At 38.5% G+C, this 25,061-nt stretch overlaps 2 protein-coding genes across 3 annotated transcripts; both read left to right on the forward strand.

Annotated features, from left to right (window-relative positions):
• Positions 1-10,666: 10,666 nt before the first annotated feature.
• LOC133736937 (uncharacterized) lies at positions 10,667-19,611 on the forward strand. Of its 2 annotated transcripts, XM_062164553.1 has the most exons (20): positions 10,667-10,948; positions 11,158-11,218; positions 11,329-11,365; positions 11,515-11,645; positions 12,242-12,334; positions 12,535-12,627; positions 12,720-12,798; positions 13,876-14,009; positions 14,408-14,547; positions 15,049-15,099; positions 15,182-15,264; positions 15,351-15,405; positions 15,486-15,597; positions 16,632-16,889; positions 16,977-17,268; positions 17,350-17,563; positions 17,694-17,764; positions 18,228-18,396; positions 18,522-18,651; positions 18,752-19,611. In XM_062164553.1, the coding sequence occupies exons 1-20, from the start codon at positions 10,682-10,684 to the stop codon at positions 19,456-19,458; spliced, it is 3,177 nt and encodes a 1,058-aa protein (XP_062020537.1). In that variant the 5' UTR covers positions 10,667-10,681; the 3' UTR covers positions 19,459-19,611. The 2 variants fall into 2 exon arrangements, with proteins under 2 accessions (XP_062020537.1, XP_062020536.1); XM_062164552.1 differs by having other exon boundaries at positions 16,632-17,268.
• Positions 19,612-20,776: 1,165 nt separating this feature from the next.
• On the forward strand, positions 20,777-24,821 carry LOC133740429 (uncharacterized). Its single transcript, XM_062168385.1, has 9 exons — positions 20,777-21,398; positions 21,503-21,643; positions 21,766-21,843; positions 22,007-22,608; positions 23,453-23,537; positions 23,612-23,698; positions 23,794-24,066; positions 24,154-24,368; positions 24,448-24,821. Exons 1-9 carry the CDS (start codon positions 20,793-20,795, stop codon positions 24,608-24,610), a joined length of 2,250 nt encoding a protein of 749 aa, XP_062024369.1. The 5' UTR covers positions 20,777-20,792; the 3' UTR covers positions 24,611-24,821.
• The last annotated feature ends 240 nt before the right edge of the window (positions 24,822-25,061 follow it).

Consider the following 25,061-nt stretch of genomic DNA (forward strand, 5'->3'; position numbering starts at 1 on the left):
ACGCAATTGTGGTACAAGCAAGACACTAGAAACGTCATAGAAGACTTATAGAAGTTAATCCAACTTCACACAGGCTCAATACTCTAATACATTAGGGCCCCAATTGCCTTGACCCGAACCTAAGCCTGTAGGCCCAAGCCCAAATCAAGTCTTGCATAGTAGGAAGACTCCTCTGCCCCATCAGCCTAAGATTGAGCCCATGCTCAGAGACCCAAGCCCAAACCCAAGCCAATAGAAGAGGAGCCTCATGTTGCTCATTTGCCTCCACCGCCGTCATATCCTCCTGCGGCAAGCCTGTCGACCACCACTCTAGCGGGCGGCCGTTCCAACAGTGCATCAACATCAGACATGTTGCCTCTCTGCATGCTGTCAACAGTTCTCAATCAACAACCGTCCGGAACCAAAAAAGAACCAGAACCTGCATTGAGAACCAGCTGGAAAAGAGAATCTCCGCCGCTCTGGAGATCCGACGTCGACGACTCCTCCCACGCCTCGCTGGTACGGAATGCTGATCTCTCGACCGTCTCGACTTGGGATCGATCGATTCCCATGGCGATATCAAGCAACCCGATCTACCTCACAGATCGAGCCTTTCTTCTTCGAAATCTGGCAACGGAATCACCGGATCTTCCTGACAAAAGCAATGAACAACCCAACCTCGAATCGAAGTTGACGAGAGTCGCGTCTCGCCCTATCCACCAAACCACCACTGACGCACGCAAGCGCTGTAGGCAAGCCAAAGAACCACCGAGCCGCTTAGAAGTCGTCAGATCTCTTCTATGCTCGGCAAACCCTAGGGCGCCGCTTTGTAATGGGAATAATAACAAGTTTGTTGTGTTGTTTTGTTGGACTTGTTCTCCGTCAAGTTAATCTCATGCTTACTTTTATTCTCAAATAACTAAAAAATATACCTCTTATTAATTTTTTGGGGCCATGACCACTTACCCGATTTTAGGCTAAAAATTGCCCACTTACTCCACTAAGAGTTTTTTAACCCCATTTACCCAATCTAACATTCATTGACAGTTTTGCCCCTATTTTAATTAATAAATTACATCTCTCTCTCTCAGACTCTCTCTCTTCGATCTATTTTCTCTCTCCTCCCCCCTCATCGATCTCTCCCTCCCTCCCTCCCTCCCACCTCCGGCCGGCGATATGTTGACCACAGACCCGATCTCTCTCTCTCTCTCTCTCTCTCCATGTCTGCGTCCCATTACCACTAGCACACATCGGAGTTCGCCGACCCACCTCAAATCCCCCACGTATACGACACCGTTTTCCATGGCTTCTCTGCAACTCTCACCTCCGACCAAGTTGCCTCCCTCAGCCAACACCCTGCCGTTCTCCACGTCTTCAAAGACCGCCGCCGCCAGCTCCACACCACCCACTCGCCGCAGTTCCTGGGCCTGAGAAACCAGAAGGGGCTGTGGTCGGAATCAGACTACAGCTCCGACGTCATCGTCAGGGTTTTCGATATTGGAGTTTGGCCGGAGCCTCAGAGCTTTTCCGATAGGAATCTCGGTCCGATTCCGAAGCGGTGGAGAACAATTGGGCCTCGACAAAGAAGCCTATACAGTCAATCGATTCCGGTCGACGAGCTTCCTGGGTGCCCAAATCATTTTTTTTTTCATTGTTTGTTTACAATTCAGCTTGTGTTGTATATGTGTTGGCAATAATATGATTATTGGGGCAATAATACGATTATTGGGGGGCATTAACACGATTATTGGGGGGCATTAACACGATTATTGGGGGGCAATAATACGATTATTAGGGGTTAATAATATGATTACTGGGGGGCAATAATATGATTACTGGGTATTATTAGGGGGCAATAATATGACTATTAGGGGGCAATAATATGTTTATTGGGGGCAATAATATGATTACTGAGTATTATTAAGGGGCAATAAAATCGGCCGCCGGAGTCCGGTCATCGGTCGCCGGAGTCCACGGCCAGCCACTGGTCACCGGAGTCCGGCAAAGTCTCCTATCACTTCTCTCTCTAAGTGACAAAGAAGGAGAGGGCAAAATTGTCCCAAAAATAAATAAAAAAGAATAAAAAAATACATAATTGGGTAATAGGGAAATGATCTCTTAGAGTGTTTGGGTAAGTGGGCAATTTTTAAGCTAAAATTGGATAAATGATCATTTCCCCTCATTTTTTTTGTCAGATATTTCTTTTTACATAATTTTTAATTGACAAGGTTGTAATGGAATAATGTTCTCACTAAAAGGACTTACTAGAGCTTAGCCTCTAAAATTATTTTACTCCAATTCTTCTCCAAACGCAAGCTATGCTTAATTATGAGACTATGTTTGTCTAATTGGGAAGTGGGATCCATAAAACCTATCTTTGAAATTAAACCATCGTATCAAATTGCTGTTCACATTAATCCCTTTTTCCTTCTAGAAAAGAAAATGAAAGTGATGTGTGTTTAAGCGGGTGACGTCAGCTGTGACATGGATGGAGCCATGGAGGCATGGAGCTACCAGAATACCAGATAATGGTTGTCTTCTATTCAGCACAAAGTCCTCTTTTTTCTTTTTGTTGGGTTTGCACTAGTGTGTGTGTGTATATATATATATGAGAAAAATTCAGTCACCGTCCCCAAATTATGCTGCCAATGCCAATTTGATACCCGAACTCTCAAAAGTATCAATGTGATACCCAAAGATATATTTTGACATCAACGTGATGCTTCCGTTCAAAATTTGTGACAGTTCTGTTAAAAATGATCACGTGTCATACATGTGACAGATTTTTAAGGGGCAAAGCCGTACTTTTACATCAATTTTGTTATATATATATATATATATATATATATATATATATATATATATATATATAAAAAATGTATGCTTTTCATCTTCAACTTAAACGGAAGAACAAGAACCCCAAGAAGAACAAAAATAGAAGAACAAGAACCCCAAAATTTCAACTCTCTCTCTCTCTCAAAATTAAACTGAATAAGCCTCAAAATTTCATCCTCAAATCGGAAACCAAAATCAACCATGGCAAGTTCATTCAGTAGCTTCGAAGATTTCGAATTCTTGCAATTCGAAGACTTCGATCAAGACTCTCTCTGGGAATTCATCGACCTCTCCGACGCCGACTCCCAACCTCAACTCCGACGCTAAACCACCACAAAACTCCGAGCTCATTGGGCCTAACACTTCATTCGACTCCCCAATCGCTTCGCCCATCGTCGACCTGATCCGAGCCCACACCCGCCGTCGTCAGACCCCTCTCGTTCGCCTTCTCGATCTACCTTTCCTGAGCCCTCTCAATTTCGATGACCGCCGTGGCCATGATGATGATGATGACGTCGGCGGTGAGAGACAAGTTTTGGCTGGAGAGGATAAGGAAATTGGGGAAGAGGACATTTGCTCAAAGATTGCAAGGAGGTTTCCGGATTGGGTTTTCTCATGTGAAGGTGAGAGATTGAGCTTCAAGTTATAATATATTGCTTTTGTGAAGGATTTTTGGAATTTGATTGGTGCTATAAAGAAAAAAGGTATGTATGTGAGAGATTTAATCGTGTTTGTTGTATTTGTTTTGTACAATGTAGCTCATGGATTGTGATGTTCTGGATGACTATAAGCTATTGATTGTTGATTAGTTCTTGTATTGATTTGAACTTCGTTGGTTTTGATACAGAAAAAGAGGGCGTTTTGGTGCTTAATTGGAGATTTTGAGATAATGCTGAGGCAGAGGACCAGGTCAACTCAAAAGGATCAAGATCAACACCAAATGGGGCATATGCCAATTTCTAATGCTCGGTCTGAGTCACATTTCCAGTCTGATGTTCTTGGACCGAATCTGAAAAGCAATTTTTTTTTTCATTGTCCCTGGTCTGTTTGTGGGGTTGAGTCCTATAGGTTTAACAAATTTTGATTCAGTTAGAAGCCCAAATTCGCCTCTAGATTTGTGTTTTCGAATCTAGGCAGCCCCTTTAGGTCCCCAAGACCACCTCTTCATGGGCATAAGAGGAGCTGGGGTAGTAGTAAAGTAGGCTTAAGCATGAGTCGATGATGATGATGATGATGTGAAGTTTTCTGGGAAAGTTCCCAGATCATCAGAGAAGAAGAAGATGAAGAAGAAGGAAAAAGAAAAAGAAATAAAAAAGAATAAACAAAAAAAAAGGGTACATAGGTCTTTTTCTTTGTTTTTGGTCTTCATGTGCTTGCCACGTCACTTTTTTAACGGAATCGTCACAAATTTTGGACGGAAGCATCACGTTGATATCAAAATATGTCTTTGAGTATCACATTGATACTTTTGAGAGTTCGGGTATCAAATTGGCCTTGGCAACATAGTTTTGGGGACAGTGACTGAATTTTTCTATATATATATATATATATATATATATATATATATATATATATTTAATAATTCTAGTAAATTATTCAATGTTAGGGGTTAAATTATCAATTTGATGAAAAATTAGGGAGAAAATTTTGGTTTTGGAATTCTTTTCAAATTGGCTCAAATTATTTTAGCTCTTGCATGTATTGTGACCTTCTATCCGTCTTTCTGTGTGTTTCAGGACATTCTGACTAGACGGATTCTTGGTTATGGTGTTAGAAGGGGGAAATTATACTATCTGGATTTGACAGAGACTGGAAAGAAGCATAAGCATCTTTTGGGACAGGCTAATCAGATCAACGAGGTAGAGAATGCGAAGGAAGCTGTATGGTACTTTCTGTTTCTTACTCTTCCATGTAACCAAATTACCTCCCACAAAGGTAAAGTAACCCGATGTTGACCTCCTGTCTGTAATGTTTCCAGCCCAATCTGCATCTGTGAAGCCACAAACCTCAAGAATGTTGTTGTGTTTAGAAAACAGTACTCCCCTTCCTGGAGCTGACTTTAAGTACTTCAAAATTCGCATAACAGCATCCATGTGACTCTCACTCGGGTTATGCATGAACTAACTCACCACACTCACTGCATATGCAACATCTGGTCTAGTATGAGCCAAATAAATCAAGCGCCCAACCAACCTCTGATAGCGAGCTCGATCAGTAGGTACCTGATCTGGATACTCAGCTAAACAATGGTTCTGCTCAATAGGAGTATCAACAGGTCTGCAATCCAACAAACCTGTCTCTGTCAGCAAGTCAAGAACGTACTTCCTCTGGCACATATAGATTCCTTCTCTCCCCCTGGCTACCTCAATTTCTAAGAAGTACTTAAGTTCACCCAAGTCCTTCATCTCAAACTCAGAGGCTAGCTGTCTCTGCAGTCTATCTATCTCAACAGTATCATTGCCAGTGATTACCATATCATCCATATAAATAATTAGAGCTGTTACCTTCCCTTGTTGATGCTTAAGGAACAAGGTATGGTCTGAGTTGCTTTGTCTGTAACCAACCTTCCGCATGAACTGTGAAAACCTTCCAAACCAAGCACGAGGTGACTGTTTAAGACCATACAGAGATTTTCTCAATCTGCATAAAAAATCACCAGGAGAAGCAACTACATACCCAGGTGGAAGGCTCATGTACACTTCCTCGGCTAACTCTCCATGAAGAAATGCATTCTTGACATCAAACTGTCGGAGTGGCCAATTTAAACTAGCAGCGAATGAGAGCAGAACCCGAATAGTGTTCATCTTGGCGACAGGAGCAAACGTTTCATCGTAGTCTATACCATACGTCCGAGTAAACCCCTTTGCTACAAGGCGTGCTTTGTACCGATTCACTGATCCATCTGCATTATGCTTCACGGTAAACACCCAACTACAACCTACAACCTTCTTGCCTTGTGGTGGAGGCACAAGTTGCCAAGTATTGCTCTTTTGCAACGCCTCCATCTCTTCCTCCATTGCCTTCCTTCACTTTGGATCCCCCAATGCATCCTGCACTTTGTTAGGTACTGATACAGCAGATATTTGATTCACAAAAGATTCATATGACTTAGACAACCTTCTAGTGGACATATAATTGGCTACTGGGTATTTTGATTTGGCAGTAAGAGTAGGTTCATATCTTTTGGCTGATTGACCCCGAGTGGTCCTATTTGGTAATACATATTGCCCAACATTAGACTCATTACTACTAGTACTAGTGGGTGGACATACCTCAAATGAGTGATCTTCAGTACCAGGAAGCTGTTGGTCAGGGGTAGAAGCAATGGTAGGAGGGACAGTTGTGTCTTCAACATCATTTTCGGCCATAGAGACTGGTGCTTGGATGTTTGGAGTTGTATCTTCAACATCATTTTCGGCCATAGAAACTGGTGCTTGGATGTTTGGAGCTTCTGCTTCTGGAGGTGGCGAGCTAATGGTCTCAACTGGATCCGTCAAAATACCACCTGCTTCTTCTCCTCCTTCTGATTCCTCCCCCTCTCCATGATACAACTCTTCAAAAAATGAATTCTCCCCCTGAAGAGGAAAAATAACTCATGTCCTCAAAGAAAGTAACATCCATAGTGACATAGTACTTCCTGGTAGGTGGATGAAAGCACTTGTACCCTTTCTGATACCCTCCGTAGCCAACAAACACACACTTAAGTGCCCGAGCATCCAATTTAGACCTCTGGTTCTTAGGAACATGGACAAAAGCAACACAACCAAAGACACGAGCTGGAAGATTATGAAATGAAGGTAAGGAGACATGAGATGCAAGAACCTCAAATGGAATTTTTCCCTGAAAGACACTAGAGGGAAGACGATTGATAAGATGGGAGGAAACATATACAGCATCGCCCCAAAGATACTTAGGCACATGGGCACTAAAGAGAAGGGCACGAGCCATATCAAGTAAATGACGGTTTTTCCTTTCAGACACTCCATTTTGTTCAGGTGTTTGTGGACATGTGGTTTGGTGAACAATCCCATGGGTGTTAAAAAACTCTTGGAAAACATGATTAACATATTCCCCCCCATTGTCAGAACGAATGACTTTAATGGTGCTATGGTACTGTGTTTGAACAAGAGTATGAAAAGTTTGGAAAGCTGGAAAGACTTCATCTTTGGTTTTAAGAAGGGCAACCCATGACAATCTCGTACAATCATCAATAAACAACACAAAATATCTCATAACCGATACAGTGGGCTCTCTAGAAGGTCCCCAAACATCAGAATGAATCAACTCAAAATGAATAACACTTTTATGAGACACTCTAGGAGAATAAGTAGCACGATGACTCTTGGCCAAAACACATGTTTCACAACGTAAAGCAGACTCATTCACACCAATAAACAGAGTAGGCATGGTTGTTTTCATAAGACTAAAAGAAGGATGCCCTAAACGGCGATGCCACAACCAAATTTCACTTATCTTATCAAAATTCGAAGTCAAAGCGACTCGGGACTGTGCTCCTGGTTTCTCTCCTGCGTATATCTGATCCAGATGGAACAACCTGCCCCTCAGATACCCCCGACCGACTATCTCCCTGGTGAGAAGATCCTGAAAAATCACATACATAAGATAAAAGGTTACGGAGCATTTAGACTCAGTATTCAACTGTGGAACAAATATCAAGTGATGAGACAAGTCAGGTACAAATAACACATTATGAAGCTCTAAAGTGGGAGTAATATGCACTGACCCTGACCCTAACACAGGAAAAGCCTCACCATTGGCATTGGTGACATATGACACTGGTGGGGAAGACAAGTCAGTAAAATACGATTTATCATAAGTCATATGATCGGAGGCACCAGAATCAATAATACATGTATCAGAACCAACAAAGTTAGAAACCTTTAAAGCCATACCAATCTTACCACAACCAGCTATAGAGGCCGTAGGAGCAGCCCTACCTGCAGTATGATGATCATGTCCTGCTACGCCATAGAAGTCGGGTTCTTGAATTAACTGAACCGCAGCTGCCTTTGCCTTAGGACGATAACCTTTCTTTTTGGGGTGCCCATTAAGCTTCCAACAAGTCTCCCGAACATGTCCAAAGTCATTGCAATAATTAAGAGCATTGAGGACGAGGGCGGTTGGTGAAGCCTTGTGGGACAGAAACCTCAACCTTCTGGAGCTCATGGATCTTGGAACTCTGATCTTCACTGTCATCACCACCCATTGCCATAGTACAAACAACACACAAATCCCAAAGTATGCAGCGGAAATAAGACGAACAGGAAGCTCCAAAAAAACCAACATATATATATATATTTTTTTGGAGTTGATTGGGCTGAATGGGTTGACCGAGTTAGGCTGACTGAGTTGACCGAGTTGAGGCGAGTTGACTGGGCTGACCCAGTTGACCGAGATGGAGGCGATTCAGCGACGCACTGAAGAGAAACAGATTCGAAGTTGGTGACCTGAGAACTGCAGGCCTGAAAGTGATCTGGGTTCTCCCAAACAGGGAGAAACTGATGGCCTGAAGAAGGACCGAACGAGGCTGAGCTACGGCCGACTGATGTGAGCAGAGGTCGACGGGTCTGGGTTGGCGAAGTGCGCGCGACAGGAACGAGTCTGGGCTGACAAAGTGCATGCGACGGGGCTGAGGAACCCGACGAACAGGAAGTCGCGGGTCTAGATCGACGGGTCTGATGTGAACCAAATCTGATGCTAACGACGCCGGACAGAACAAATGGCCGGACGATGAGGAACCCGATCTGGAGAACGAGGAACAAGTTGATCTCCAGTGCCCAAAGCAAAACTTTTGGTCTGAACAGGGAAGACGAAGGCGGTCTGTTCTGGAGACGAAGCCGGTCTGAGCGAAGGAGGTGGCTGGTCTGATGACGTCGAAGTCCAAGAAGAAGACGATCTGGTCGTTCTTGGACGGATGTCGATGCAAGAGAGATAACGACAGGAGAGTAACGCCGTTAAGGAAAAACAAGAACCCTAACAATGGGGTTTTTGAATTAATTCCTCGAACTAGAGAAAATTAAAAGTAGAAAATAGGAGACAAAGTCCTCTCGGATCTTTGCTCTGATACCAAGTCAAATAAGACACGATTGAGAGAATGAATTTTTTTACTGATATGCATTACACCCATTATGTGGTGTATATAAACAGATTACAATCGTACTACAACGTACAACAACTATTGTGTACTACTGTACTACACAACATATACAAGGTAAGTAGTTACAACAATATATTCCCTTATTAGTCTCTTCCTAATAGGGAACTATGACTCACACTAACACCACCGTCGTACGGTACTCTAGTCTGTTAGATGGCCAGGCTTATGTTTATGTGGAATTGATGAGAAAAAGAAGAGAGAAGAAGAGAACCTAATCAGATGTATTTTGAAGATATATATTTTTGATTTCAATCAGAGAATAATGTCATGTTATGAAAATTTCGATAGTTCCAAAAAATTTTAACCCCCGCCCAATATATATTTGGTTGGAACACCAACTTTTGCTCCTCCCCATTATGGTCCAAGTCCAAGAGGCTCCCAATTCCTACATCCATGATGACAACGTTAGAATGTAAGCCAAAAAATCATTGATATGTTTTCAAAGTAGTGTTCGACCTACAAACTTTATTAAGACATTAGAGCTGGAGATTCTAACCAATTAACGTTTGACATGTGATTCTAATTATGTTTCTAACCAATTAAACTATATAGAGAGCGTTTGACATGTGATTCTAATTATATGTATCATGCAGTTCAATGGCACAATAGAAATTCTTACATGTCCGTTATACTTGATGGTACAAAATTAAAGCTTTCTTCAGTGGAAAATCAATAATCTCAACCCTAGAAGTGTAGCTAGTTAGATCCCGTGCATCAATCTGCAATAACGTTTTTAGAAAGGTTATCAACTTGTGCACGCAAGTCATGCCCCCACCACATATGCCTATTGATCACTATAAACTTGAAAGAAATTCATCAAGTTTTTGAGATAAAAAAGAGGGGGGTTTTTCGGGTAACATAATTTGATATGACTGTGCTAGCAAAAAAAAAATAAGTTGCAACTTTCAACTCGAATGCTCAATTCCATGAAAACTGTTTACAAAAACTCAAGAAAATAGTTTGCAGTAGTCAGATATTTCAAAACAAAAACTATATTATTAGTGCTTTTTCGTCACATCATTCAATGTTTGTTGCTATCAAATTGACGGAAAAGCCACAAGTCGGGGTAAAGCACCAAATGCCAATGTCTCATTAGGGCATTTTATCAAAGTTAGAGGCAAATATTTAAAAATTAATGGAGAGAAATGTGATTAATTAACTCCTGAAATATTATGTGGATAAATTTTTCAAAACAAATTGATTAGATAACTGATACAAAATAAATAGTTAGTATGTACAATATGACAATGTATCGATAATTTTTCAAAACTAATTGATTAGATAACTGATACAAAAGAAATAGTTAATATGTACAATATGACAATATATCGATGTATCGAACAAAACTCTAACCCTCAATTCGGGGCTAATGAAGAATGAATGATATCAACAAACACAGAACATGTCGTAGCATCAAGAGAACCAAAAGAGACGAGAATTGGAACATACATGGTGCTCTTTTAACTCATGAAGCAGGCCGCCAATAAAGGAAAATTCCTCAATGCTCTAAAGTATTAATACTCCCCACAGGCTCAAAACATCACCACAAGATTTGCTTGACAGCTAAAAAGTATAACCGATTGGATTTTTCATGAGAGATGCGATCAAGGTAGATTCTCCAAGCCGATAATGTTCGCGTTTTGAAAAATTTATATATATGCACAGCCGTACCAAACTGCCCTCCACAAGATGGATCCAAGTCCTAAAAAGACTTTCGGGTCATCAAAACCCGAAGCCCAGTTAGTAGGCCCAAATGAGAACCCGAAGGGTTGTAAACCCACCCTGAGCGGTTTTAGTTCCACTCCATTCGCCCGCCGAGCAGGAGCAGAAACTGAAGCAGAAGCAGAGATGGGGAAGAAGAAAAGCAAAGATGGGAGCCATCCCAGAACCGAAACCGAGCACTGTACCTCCACCGTCTTCGTCTCCAATTTGCCCTACTCTTTCACCAATTCCCAGGTACTCTCATTCTTTTTCAAATCCCCGATTTTGTAATTTTCCCCTCAAAAAACTAACCTAGATCAAGACCTAATCATCCAAATTTAGCTCAATACTTGTATTACTATCTGTTCAAGGATTTTTTTTTTTTTTTTTTTTTTTTTTGTGTATGTGTAATTTGGCTGTGCTGTTTTATTTATGCAAAGTATTGTTTGTATTGTGAAAATCAGCTGGAGGAGACGTTCAGTGAAGTCGGACCGATCAGGCGGTGCTTTATGGTCACAAAAAAGGGTGAGCTAAAATTGTGCGAGAGAGTAATTTGCATTTTGGATTGTAGTACCAACTATTAGAAGTTTCAGTCAGAGACTGTTTCCTATATGCCTTTTTTGCATTGTTTGCAGGGTCGACGGAGCACCGTGGTTTTGGCTTTGTTCAATTGTAAGTTCAAGTTCATTAGTATTCCTGCAGCATGTATCGTCTTATAATGATAGGTTCATTGGGTTTGGACATTCGTTTACTACATGAACTTTAGAGGTTTCGAGAATTTGAAATATTATTTTTAATTTGTGTTTTGTATCTGTTTGTAGTGCTGTCACAACCGATGCTGATCGCTCCGTTGAGCTGAAGAATGGTGTGTCTGTTGGAGGTCGAAAGATTGCTGTTAAGCATGCCATGCACCGTGCACCTTTTGAACAACGAAGATCAAAGAAAGATCAAGGTTGGTAGTAGTAGTACTACTCATCTTAGTATGGATCTAAGGCACACCTATAATTTCACTTCTTAGCTGAAGGACACTTGTGATATTTTGTTTCAAATTAAATACAAAGAGGGAAAGGAGAAGAGAAAATGATAAGAAGATGGTAGAGGTAGGGTGACGGGAATAAAATACACAGAACGGCTTATAAAATTAAAACAGAAAAAGCCTTTTAAGTAGTTTCGTCAGCACTATTGACACTCTTGTTTAGCTTCTAGGATTTGACATTGTGAGTCCATATAATTTACAAAATACTCAACTTGGAATGCCGGAAGCTAAGTGCTAAATGTATTACTGATGATTAGGGTTTAGCACTATTGACACACTTGTTTAGCTTCTAGGATTTGACATTGTGAGTCCATATAATTTACAAAATACTCAGCTTGGAATCCCGGAAGCTAAGTGCTGAAAGTATTTCTGAAGATTATGTATTCTCCTTTTTCCCTTTCTTCATATATATACCCTCTTTTCCAATAAACAAGTCAATTGAATAAAGTTATCAAACTGTCCTCACTGATCTCAATTCTGCCATAAATGTTTTGTTTATCTTACGTTTTTAGGTTCTGAATTGGATGAAACTATGAATTCAAAAAATGGCAAGGATGGAGACAATCCTAAAGAGGGAAATGGTGCTTCAAACTTGGATACAAGAGGTGGTGAATCTTATTATATATATTTATGTTACTGTTTGTTTTTATGCATTTTTTTCTTTGGTTGTGATAGTTTTCATACTCTATTCCACTATCCTTTCTTTAACTGGAACATTAAGGATAAAATGTTAATACTGGTCCTAAAGTTCTCAATTCAATTTCTGCAATATTGGTTTTCTTATCTAACTATGTTTTGTTTGTAGAGATCAAATTGGATAAGACCATGAAGTCAAAGAATGATAAGGATGCTGGCAATTTAAAAAAGGAAAAGGATGCTTCAAAGTTGGAGGAAAAAGGTCACTATTCTTAGTATATAAATCTTGTTATTGTGGTTTCATACTCATCATACTTAACCATTTGAATTTTTTTGCTTTGGAATAAAATGCAGAAAAAACTGTGAAATCCAGAAAACCAGTAGCACCATGTAAAGATGTAGTGGCAAAAGTGGGAGGTTCTGAAAAGCAGAGGTATAGAATATTCCCTTGCATCTCAAGGAAAATATAGTTTTCATTCCCAATGTAATTCTTTTTATTTCTTTTTCCCCAAGTGAGTCAGTTGGTTCAGTCTCACATTTATTAGAGCCTTGTTGGTTCATATAGTCATTAAGTTCATGCATTACAGCTTTCAATTTACCATGAATTCTATCCGCTCTGTAGAAGTGTGTTAACAGATGGTGTTGATGTCAAGTTTAAACTTAGACTGGACATAGGAATCTGATGTTGATAGATTTTTATTGAATATATAGATAAAAGCTTAGGAAATATTATTGGGCTTAGTCAGCTCAATTCAGGGCCTTCAACGTTCATTCTATGTACTCTTGAGATAGCATGTGAGACCACAGGGCAATCTTGCGGCTCATTGCCTTGCAAGATTTTCCCTTTCATTAGGGTTACATATTTCTGGTTATCAGATGCAGGAGATATTATCCAGGACTCCTGTTTGAAGATTGTTATCCTTCTTGATTCTTAATGAAAATCTTTTGTCGTATCTCATCCAAAAAGAAAAAGGAGAAAAAGAAGGAAGGAAAAAAATGGAAATGTAGGGTTACAAGCATGATTAATGCAGTTCTCCATCTTTGATTTAGTTTTTTCGAAGTTTGCAAATCTTTGGCCATATGCACTAAATCAATTTCAGAAGAGTGAATTTTGAGGCCTCTGAATATGAAGGAGAGTCTTCTAAGTTCTAAGACTTTTCTTTTTTGACGTCAAGTATAATTACCTAGTATAAAAGGTAGCTATATGTTTTCTTAGTTTTGTGTTCCAATTCACATGTCATTTGTAGGTAACAGGGTTATCCAGTAATTTGATTGAAAAACAAAAGAAAATAAAAACCATCTCTTGTGCTATCATAAAATTTTTCGTGTCAATGAATTTTACTTTATTAAGTTCCTGGTCCTCAGCTTAATATTTGGGCTCTCAATTTGATCTGAATAATGATTTTTGTTCTCTACTCAATCTGTGTTATATCGTAAACGTTTGAGATCCTATGATAATTAATATCTTCATCTGGTATTCTGATATCTTCAGTTTCTTATTGTTATGAAGGGTTGCTAGGACTGTTATATTTGGTGGCCTTCTCAATGCTGGTATGGCGGAAGATGTTCATCGCCAAGCTAGGGAGGTTGGCGATGTGTGTTCTATAACTTATCCTTTTCCCAGAGAAGAGCTTCAACAACATGGTAAGGGTTTCACGCCCTCAGGAGGCCGTTTTTAACCTTTTCCAAGTGATGGGAGTGATTTATTTAATATATTGAGTTGAAATTGCGTTTAAGTACCTAACATTCAAAATATATACAATTCTGATGACTTCATTGAGATATTTTCTATCCTTGACATTATTCATTCTGTTATCAAGATATTTGTCATCCTTGACACAATAATTGCGACCCCATTATTATTGCATAGCACTCGATACTTTTGACTTTTGTAGTCATAGTTAGGTAACTGCTTTCTTAGTTGGAATCAATTGTTACTAGACAGATTTGAATCATTTTCTGCCCTCATTTGAAGTATTTTTTTTTTTAAATTTACACAATTTGGGATGTTGAGTTGACCATAATCTCTGGTGACTGTTCAGGTCTTGTACAAGATGGATGCAAAATGGATGCCTCAGCTGTACTTTACAACAGTGTTAAATCAGCTCATGCTTCTGTTGCAATGTTACACCAAAAGGAGATAAAAGGAGGAATTGTTTGGGCCCGTCAGCTGGGTGGGGAGGTAAATGACATTTCAATTGCTTCAATCACATTTCTTATATGGACAAATACAAGTAATTCAGTTGTTTTGTTTTTTAATGTGGAATTTATTGTTACCGGATCAAGTTGATGCTATTTGTCCTTGCTGAAGTAGGATAGATAATAGAATAATGAGGCAAGGATGTTATAGATTTTGTTATTAGGAATGCTTCCAACCATAAAAATAAATTTATTGGAAATGCAGGATTTATTTTTTTAGAGGAAGTGCAGGTTAGGAACAAAAGAAGTGTTTAATGGCAATGCAGTAACCATTAGAGATAAAAATAGGAGACCAGCTTTCAGCATTTGAGTTTTCTGTGATAGGTAACCATGCCTGACTGGCATGCAGATTTTAGCGTATCCATTTTTTTGTTTCATGTTATGGTGTGGCGGTGGTGTTGTATTCATGTTATGGTGGTGGTGGTTTATTGTTATTCAATCTACAACGGGAAGTCTTAACAGTTTGATTGTGTTTTTGGGCCAGGGTTCCAAGACTCGGAAGTGGAAGCTCATTGTCAGAAATCTTCCTTTCAAGGTCTTTTACTAATTGTGTGTCATATACAATTTTCTTCATTGTGAGAAGTGTTATCTGAACTAGTTTGCCAACACAAATGCAGGCCAAAGTCAGTGATATCAAAGATATGTTTTCATCTGCCGGATTTGTCTGGGAGGTTTATATACCACAGAATTCTGATACAGGGTATTGTACTATCATCCTGTACTGTTTTTCATACTTTTTGAAATATCACTTTCTGTTTTTCTTCATTTCTTTTTTATTGTTGGCAGGATGTCTAAAGGATTTGCATTCGTCAAATTCACACACAGACAAGATGCGGAAAATGTAAATTTGTGATTCATGCTTAGTTTTAGAGTAGAGTTCGTGTTGATTTACATGCATTAACTCTTTTCCTTTTTATTTAGGCAATAAAAAAGTTCAATGGACAAAAACTTCTTAAAAGACCAATAGCTGTGGACTGGGCTGTTCCTAAGCAGATATATGGTAGTGGCAATGACACCCTTGCTTCAGAAGATGGTAGTATACTGTAACTCCATTCTCATCTAGCGCGCTTTTGTCATTGCTGTTTCTTTTTGAACCTTGCATGAATAATGACTAGTCCATGGGCATTTCGTGCTTGGTTAAAGAATTGGTGATGATATGATTTTTATATCAACTGTGGTCATTGTTTTTCATATTCTAGAAGTACATGCAAGCTTTCAAGTAAATAGTCATGATCAAGGTTTACATCGGCCAATGTTCTGTTGTTTGGATGAGTCCGCCTGTATATATCTTCCCCGTATATAACTCAAATATGACCAAAATATGGGAGATATCTGGATTTGTTGGCCCAATCTCCAAAAACATGTAGGAAAAAAAAAAATCTGGTGATATAGAAAAGGAAGATTAAAAAGAAGATCTAGAATCAACCTCTTACCATGCCCTTCTCTCTGAGTTCTTCTAAAATCTGAATATCTGATAGAGATGTTTTTCTTCTTATGTCGATGAAAGAGGGACTGGGGGAATGCCTAGTCTGATTTGTGAAGACGGCTGGCTGTCTCTATGTTTTTTTTTTTTTGGTGAAATAAAGGCATAGGCTATGACTATTTAGACTTCTAATTATTTTCTGTTTAGCCATGAACCTTCAGTTGATACTCCCGCCCCCTTTTGGTTTTCTTAATGGGTTATAGTTTATCTCTAATTATTTAGTGAAGTAATTTTAGTTTTGAATTTCTAAATATAAATGGAGTTTTCATCTACCTTTTGTACCCCAAGATGGAACGTGTATGGAAAAATCTTCCTTTAAAGTATGTACTGACATATCCTTGATATCAACATATCTGTTGATATATCAATTTGAGCGCTGATATATTTGTCACTGCTGATATTTTGAACATTGATTATGGCTCATGACTAGTAAGATGTCTTATTACCAAGTATTAAGATTTTCTTCAAAATTTATATTAGATGTGTGAAACTGTTTGTCTTAGCAATTTAATGATTTAGTAATTAGAAATGTGTCTGTGCAAAGCAAAACAACTTGCAATAAAGCAAAACATTGGTTTTTACAGGAGAAAAGGGCGGAAGAGATGGGGGAAATGATAGCAGCAGTGATGATTTTGAGGGTGATGCTGGAGATGCATGTAAAAAGTCCCAGCACCTTGATGGGATTGACAGTGCTTCAGATGACTCCAATACCACAGAGCTGAAAGACATCCCTACTGAAATTGATTTTGAGGAGGAAGCAGACATAGCAAGAAAAGTTCTAAAAAATTTGACCATGCCCTCTGGTACAGTAACTGCTGTTGATAATTCTGCATTGCCCAAAGGTAACAAGGAGCCAACTATTGATTTTGAGGAGGAAGCAGACATTGCAAGAAAAGTTCTAAAAAAGTTTACCACACCCTCTGGTACAGTAACTACTGTTGATGATTCTGCACTGCCCGTAAGCAACAAGGAGCCAACTATTGAAGAATCTGCTAATGAGACTAGTAAGTTATCTTCCGAGACTGCGCCTAATAAATTATCTTCTGAAAGTGCCAGTGCATCAGATGTTGCTAAACCACAAACGGAAGAAGTAGATGATTTGCATAGAACAATTTTCATCAGCAACCTTCCTTTTGAGATCACTAATGAAGAAGTCAAACAAAGGTTTTCTGCTTTCGGGCAAGTGCAATCTTTTGTCCCAGTTCTTCATCCACTTACCAAGTACGTTTCTAATACCTTTTTAATATAATTCCTACCTTTCGCTATTATACTGGAAACTTAACATGATATATGTTGTGGCAGGCGACCAAAAGGAACTGGCTTTCTCAAGTTTAAGACAATAGATGCAGTGAATTCTGCTGTTTCAGCTGGTAGTGCTGCATCTGGCTTGGGAATTTTTCTCAAGGGTAGACAACTGACAGTCTTCCAGGCTTTGGATAGAAAATCGGCTCACGAGAAGGAAGAAAATATGGCCAAAAAAGAGGACATAGACCACCGCAATCTCTATTTGGCAAAGGTTTTTCCTTTTAGAAACGACCTTCCTTTTCTTTCCTTGCTTAATCTATATCATAGTTTTCTGTGTCTCGTGGTAACTGTGATGTACTGTCCTGAATGGTTGGAATTTTCTTTCATTCAAATCATAACAGGAAGGTCTTATTCTTGCGGGAACTCCAGCTGCAGAAGGGGTTTCAGCTAATGATATGTCAAAACGCCAAATGTAAGATTTGTTGTTTTTTATAATCCCCTAGATGCTGACTATTTAGAGTCTGGCAATTGGACGTTACAATTGGTTCTTACCAGTCTTCTTTGCACAAAATTTCTAAGTCAGTTTGATGTGATCATCAATTCTATTTTAGCTACTTTTTTTGGAAATAAAAAAGCCTATGCTTATATTAATTTTCTGTTTATAGTTCTCATCTACTTTTAATTGTATCTTCTTAAAAGTTTTAAGCAGGGATAAGAAAAAAGGGAAACCTACAAGCTTTGAAATCTATTTAGGAATATCCTGTCAAAAAGGGAAAAGAACTCGGTTAGAAGTTTGACATGACAAGAGGATTACCTTGCTTTGTAGTTTTTAACAGGTTATGAGCAAATTGCATTGGTGCTGCTTCGGCATTCAGATGCTGATTACTATTCCCAGTTTCATATTTGTATTTATTAATTTTTCTGAAACCATGCAGGTTGGAGAGGAGCAAGGCGATGAAGCTTAAATCTCCAAATTTTCATGTTTCAAAGACAAGATTAGTTATGTACAATTTGCCAAAGTCCATGACTGAAAAACAGCTTAAGAAACTTTGTATGGATGCTGTTACCTCACGAGCTAAGCTACAAAAACCTGTGATTCGACAGGTTAGATTGTAGTTACGTTTGTTGCTTATGAGTGGTGGTTTTATTTTTGTTTTATAAAGTTTTCCCTTGTTTTGTCCAAAAAAAAAAATTGAAGTTTTCTGTTGTATATGGTGTTGAGCATGCAGATAAAGTGCTTGAAGGATGTGAAAAAGGGAAAGATTGTCGCAAAGAACCACTCTCGCGGTGTTGCTTTCATTGAGTTTACAGAGCACCAGCATGCCCTTGTGGCTCTGAGAGTTCTTAACAACAATCCTGGTAAGTTTACATTATCAACCGAATTCACCATTTCATCATGTTGGATTTTTTTTCTTTTCTTTTTGACATATATTCTAATTTATTGTGATACTACTTGCAGAAACTTTTGGTTCAGAACATCGGCCAATTGTGGAGTTTGCACTTGATAATGTTCAGAAATTGAGAGCACGTCAGGTATCACAACAAACTCAGCAGCATGCCGCTAATGGTAATCAGAAAGAGGGGCGGCAATTTGATCACTCAAATAGAGCAGATGCCCACCCAAGCAAGAAGTTTGAAAACCGGAGAGACAAAGGTGACAAGCGAAAACTGGATGAGGTAGTACCAAATAAAGAGGGTGAAGTGGAAAATAGGGGAAGTGATGGAGCTGCCACTGAAGGGCAGAGATTTCCCAAGAGGCAGAAGAATGGTTCAGATAGAAAGGCAGAAAAGATTTCATCAAAAAAAGTACTGGGAGGCTTATCGGTAGAAGGTTCAAAACGTGAAAGTCATCATCAAGATGGCAGGAAGGCTGGCGGTGGAAGATCGTTTGCAGGTGAAATCAAGGCAGTTGATGCGCCCACATCAATATCTTCGAGAAAGACAGATGTGGAACCAAAGAAGAGGAAGCTGCAGGAGCAAAATTACACGGAGGGAGGAGAGAACATGATGAGAAGAAGAAGGCCGAAGAATAAAGACCCAACAGGGCGGGATGTTACAGATAAACTTGACATGCTGATTGAAAAATATAGATCCACGTTCTCAAATCAGAATTCCTTCCAAAAAGGTGGCGGAAGGCAAGATTCAATTAGAAAATGGATTGATTAATTCCAAGTTGGTTTTGTAAAATTCCATGACGAATGTGTTAACAGATGAGTAGAAAGCAATTGCTTGGATACGCAGTTGCTATAAATTTTGTGTTTGTTAAATTTTGACAATATTGATCAAGGTGTAATATCTATTATCTGCTCCATTTCTTTTTGTCAACATCTAATTTCGGCTGTAGCTCTTGGTCAGGTGCTGGCCGTCTTACCTACAAAAACAGAAACACAAAAGAGATGTACAATTGATTAGTTGGTTTTGTACTCGGTTATGCTCAACTGTCATTGGATTCAGATCGAGGTGAAAACTAATGAGGCAGTTTGAATGGATTTATTTGTCTAATTAGTTTTCAGATTCAAATCCAATGGCAGCTAGAGTACTATTAACTTACAATGTATTTTACTCTCAGTAATTAATAAAATCACCAAAGCTGAAGGCCAGCCTATTAAATACTTACGTATCCTTTTCTGGCGCCTTTGGTCCTTTTGATAACCAAGGCATTGAGTAAGCTCCTTGTTTTAGCATTCGGCGCGTTTTCCTTTGTTTCAAAATTAACTCAGAATGGCAGAGGCAGAGCTACTTCCTGCTACCATCAATGGCAGATGGCACCATCACCACCACAACCTCCTCCTATGCTCTGTTTTTTCTCTGTTCCTCATTTATTTCTCTCTGACCCTATTTTTATTATATATACATTCCTATACAAACCCTACCTCTACTCAATTCTGCTCAAACTCGGCATTGTGAAAACCCTGCTTCATCCTTTGAGTCTAACTTTTCCTTGAAGAAACTTAAAGGTCCAGTGATCATCCGCCAATTTAAGGTACACCCTCTTTGTTCTTGATAATTTCTCTCTTCTTTCTGATTTTACTGTAGGATATGAGACAGATTACCAATTTTGGAGTGAGTTTTGGGTTTTGTTTTGCTTTTCACTTTTTATGTTGTAGCTTGCATTGAGTATTACTGACATTTTAGTGCGGTTTTGGTATAGGAATTTTTTTTTTTTTTTTGCTTTGTAATTTGGTTAAGAATATATTTATGCAACCAGCAGGAAGATGAAGAACCCTGATTTTTGTTACTAGTTCTTAACTTATGAGCAGCTGTTAGACCAATATATATTAGATTTAGTTATTTAGAAGTAATAAAAGAGCCAAGAAAAAATTACAACAATTCTAGTACTTTGTTGGACAGAGGGACATCAGCTAGATTTACTTTTACTTTCTTGCTTTGTTGTGAATGTGGTTCATTCTTCAAGCAGTATAAAAATGTGTTCTCACTCTTACACCCATGCAGATTGTAAAATGGCACCATATTGTCAAATTCGTTGTAGTGTGCTGCCAATGTTGGAAACAATGCAGCTACTTAAGGAAAGCCACTTGGAGTTGCTTCAGAAGACTCCATTTTGGCCATTGTTAGAAGCATTTCACAATGGCACCATTTCAGAATTACAATGCAAGGATTGTCGAACTCCCATACTAAAGATCATCAAAACTTTTAACCCAGAGACCGCGACCTTTCACTTTGGTACTAGAGCCATATCTATAAACACAGAAGACATCTCTCAGATTCTTGGACTGCCACAACATGGTGACACAGTCCGATTCGGTCATCTGGTTTATCGTAGATCATACAAGTCAGACTTTACTGAGAGACATTTTAAGGGAACAGACAGGGTGAGCCACAAACTGCTACATGGTCTACTATTAAAGTTACTGAATAGGAAAGAACAAACGGATATAGAAGATGTTGTACGTCTCACCCTAATGGAGTTGTTCATCACATTCCTGTTCGCCCGATCACATCTTCAATTGGTTCTAGTGAAGTATTGTGATGAATTTGACAAACTTTCAAGGTATTCATGGGCAGCAGCAGTGGGAGAATTCCTAAACAAATCTTTGAAAGCCCAGAGCAAAGTTGAAATTAAGGGATGCGCGCTTCTCATTCCAGTAAGTGCAATACAATTCTAATATGATTATTATCATTTTCGACATCTTTTGGGTTTTGCCATTATGACTTCTGTTATGCAATGTTTTCTTGCATGTGCATACAGCTTTGGTTGTGTGAGAAAACAAATATTACACAACCAATCAGTGGGAGGGAGATCATCGAGGGCAACACACCATCCCTAATCAGATGGAGTCTTCCGGAACTGAACATCAAAATGCAAGAAATAACCATTTGCGAAATTGAGGTAACAAATGAACATCTAACACTGTTAATGAATAATAGTTGCATAAAAGTTCATGTATTATTACTTTTAATCAGTGATCACTGGTACTGATATCCAATTTCTTTGGCTTATGAACTGTACAGCGTTTGTTCGAGGTGCAAAATGGGATCGAAGTAGAAATAAAACCTGAACATGAAAATCATGAAGGAGAAGAGGAAGAGGTAATCAAATCACTGTTAATCATATGTTTTTTTTACCAAATCTATGCATTTGTATTTCACTCTAAATGAAACTAAATCATGAGTTGGTCATATTACATGTTACTCATATGTACTAAATACATATGACTGACTACTTTTTACCTTGCCTAATGTAACTGTCCAGCTAAAGAAGAAAGACACGAAGCAAAAGGGAAGAGAATTATACCAACCGTTACAAAAAGAAATAGTGGAAAGAAGAAAGGTACAGAAGAATGACTATGAATTAAAAGTGAAGAACAACTTCAAAGATAAACTTAAAGCAGAAGTTGATGGAGACATGGAGTTGATTGAGAAAGATCAGCTAGATCCTCAAGTCCCCTGCACTGCAATTCAATTGAGTCCAAGGGATGACAATGAGGTGCCGCAAGTTGAGCATCAAATGAGGCTTCCTATGGAAGGAACTGGAGTGAAAGTTAGAAAGCAGCAACTGGATCCAGATTTTGTGTGCAATGTAGTGCCTAAAAGGAGAAAGGCAAAAGAGCAACATGCTCCATCTGATCCAATTCTTACAGTACCTACGAGGTCAATTCAGGATCCTGCTGGCAAGAAGGATGAACAGATATTAATTATCGTTGATGATTCTGTTTCAGAAGAGGAGAAGAGCACAAGGAAAGTGAATAGACCAAGGAAAGAATGCTTCCCTTTGGAAAGATGTGAGATATTCAAGTTATTGGATGATGAATATCAACAAAAGGTGAAAGCATTCTGGAGTATGACAAATCCCAAGTAAGTAACATTAATAATTTATAGTTTTTCGACTAAATTGTTTTTGACAATGATTAGTCTGTATTACCATCATTACTATACCATATTTGAGTTTTCAGTGATACTATAACTTCTTTGTACTTTGGTCAGTGATGATTTAATGTGGGTTTTGGTATTTCTGTTGACTTCTGTTGAGTCCTGAATTTACTCTGTTTTACTGTGCATATGACTGATATTTGGTGACCAACTGATAAACAATTTGCGATTTATTCAGGCATGGCTATGATCTGATCACTTTGTTGTCCTTCCTCATAGAATGGTTACTTTATTTTGGGCTTTTCCCCATTTATTAGACTAGAAGTTTGCCCTCTTATATTCCAAGCATAAAGTTTCTTAGGGCAGATTGAATTGCACCTCAGCCACAATACCTACTTAAAATTTCAGTGACACTAATTTTTAGAGTACTAGTGATAGCAGAGTTGTAATGTTGGTTTTGTTATTTTTCGGTTGAGTTTAATCGAGTACTGATCTCAATCACTTTTACTGTGTATGACTGATCTTTGGCAACCAAATGATAAACTATTTTTGAATTATTCTAGCATGGCTCTGATAAGTTTGTAATACTTTTGTCCTTCCTTATGAAAATGGTTACTTTCTTTTGGTCTTTTTATATTTTTTTGGTTCCCCATTCTTTTAGACTTGGATTTTGCATTCTTATGTTTCAAGCAATATACTTGAGGGAAGACTGAAGGGCACCTGAGGTGCAACTCCTACTGCACCAGAACACTAGAACAAAGCAGTATACTAATGTAGTTAACAACTGCATTTAAACTAACCATTTTTATATATTGTCCAATGTTAACAGAGAACTATTTTGGAGTGGGAAAAATGCAAGCGTTGCACGTGAAGATGTCAAAAAGTTGATACAAAACACTGCAGTAGCGAGCAACGTAAGATTTAATTGTCATATAACTCACAATAGTTATATAGTTGATTGCTTGAAATTATTTTAAACTCTTTCCAGGTCATTGATGCATTCATGGAGCTATTGGAACAAAAACAGCACCAAAGTAGTGTAAAACAATCAACATACATATCAACTCTGTGTTGGGTAAGTGCAAAACTAAAACGAAAAAATAGAGTCAAATAATCAAACTGTGAAATGCTTGACAACTTACTTAATTTTTTACACAATGTTGTTGGCAGAACTATGTACGAATGAAAGATGCACGAAAGAAAGGAAAGAAAGATCAAGTGCAAGATGAAGTTCATGATGAAGTGGGGTTGAATCAATTGGTTTTTGATCCGCTATTGGGTAGTATGGCACAAAGCGACTATATATTCTTCCCAGTAATATCAAAGTTCCACTACACTCTCCTCGTCCTAAACAAAAATGAGAAAAAGTGGACACATTACAACCCCTTAAGGAAGAGATCAGAACTGCATATTGATCCATGCTATGAGGTTGCTAAGCAAATGGTGAGAAATTATTGCATTCTATTGTTGTTAATTTATCAATAATATGTGCGCATGTAGGCTAATGAATGTAGTTATGATATATTACAGCATCAATTGATACAAGAATGGTTCCATATAACCCAAAAAGAAGCTCCAAGAGCACTGCTAAACGGAACAAAAAGGAAGAAGATGGGGAAGAGGGAAGACTGGATGGAAGTTCCTCTTAGTGAAGATGAAAAAAGAACTCTAACTTGGATGATGGATAACAATATCGACTTCAAAATAGAGAACGACCGTATAAGTCCGCAACAGGACTTTAAATCGTAAGTACCCATGTAAAGTAGTTCAAAACAAATAAACTTATAAATTATTTCACATCTACTTACATACTGTGATTTGCAGATTGGATTGCGGCATATTTGTAATGTACTACATGAATCAACTTTCTCAAGGTCTTCAACTTGAAAAAGAGATCACAGAATGCAGAATGTGGGAATTCCGAAAAAATCTTATTAAACTCTTTTTGGATCATGAAAATGGCTGGAAACAGACCTCAACCACATGAAGAAAAAGCAGCACTTCTTGCTTTGCTAAAGAGGTAAAGTTGACTAAAACATGAAGGTGTCCTTGTTCTCCATGTGGTTGAGTTCTGTTTCCAGCTACTTTCATGATCCAAAAAGAGTTTGATCAGATGTTTTGAGAGATAAATTTGGCGTGATCTATAAAAAAGAGGTAAAGTTGACTGAAGAGTGTTACCCGAAAATATTTACAAAGACTGGTCTTTTCTTCTTGTGTAATGATTAAAACATATTATTGATTAGTAAAGTGGGTGTATTTGCTTGTTGGATAGTGCAAAGTGAAAGTAATTCATAAGTTACCAAAGTCTAGAAGAAATAAAAAAAAAACACTTGCACGATTTCTTGTATTTATTTAATTTGACAAGAAACATGCATAGAAAATAGTTTGTATTAATTTCTCAAGGATGTAGGTTACAATCTTTATGATCCTATTCTCTT

The sequence above is a fragment of the Rosa rugosa genome, chromosome 3 (genome assembly GCF_958449725.1).
Source record: "Rosa rugosa chromosome 3, drRosRugo1.1, whole genome shotgun sequence".
Lineage (NCBI taxonomy): Eukaryota > Viridiplantae > Streptophyta > Magnoliopsida > Rosales > Rosaceae > Rosa > Rosa rugosa.

What these genes read in the sequence shown, in the direction of transcription:
- LOC133736937 (XM_062164552.1), top strand. Translation starts at nt 10,682, where the DNA reads ATGGATCCAAGTCCTAAAAAGACTTTCGGGTCATCAAAACCCGAAGCC. An exon ending in ACTCTTTCACCAATTCCCAG is followed by an intron (nt 10,949 to 11,157) that starts GTACTCTCATTC and finishes TGTGAAAATCAG; the next exon opens with CTGGAGGAGACGTTCAGTGA. An exon ending in AAAAACCTGTGATTCGACAG is followed by an intron (nt 18,397 to 18,521) that starts GTTAGATTGTAG and finishes TTGAGCATGCAG; the next exon opens with ATAAAGTGCTTGAAGGATGT.
- LOC133740429 (XM_062168385.1), top strand. Translation starts at nt 20,793, where the DNA reads ATGTTGGAAACAATGCAGCTACTTAAGGAAAGCCACTTGGAGTTGCTT. An exon ending in GATGCGCGCTTCTCATTCCA is followed by an intron (nt 21,399 to 21,502) that starts GTAAGTGCAATA and finishes ATGTGCATACAG; the next exon opens with CTTTGGTTGTGTGAGAAAAC. An exon ending in ACACTGCAGTAGCGAGCAAC is followed by an intron (nt 23,538 to 23,611) that starts GTAAGATTTAAT and finishes AACTCTTTCCAG; the next exon opens with GTCATTGATGCATTCATGGA.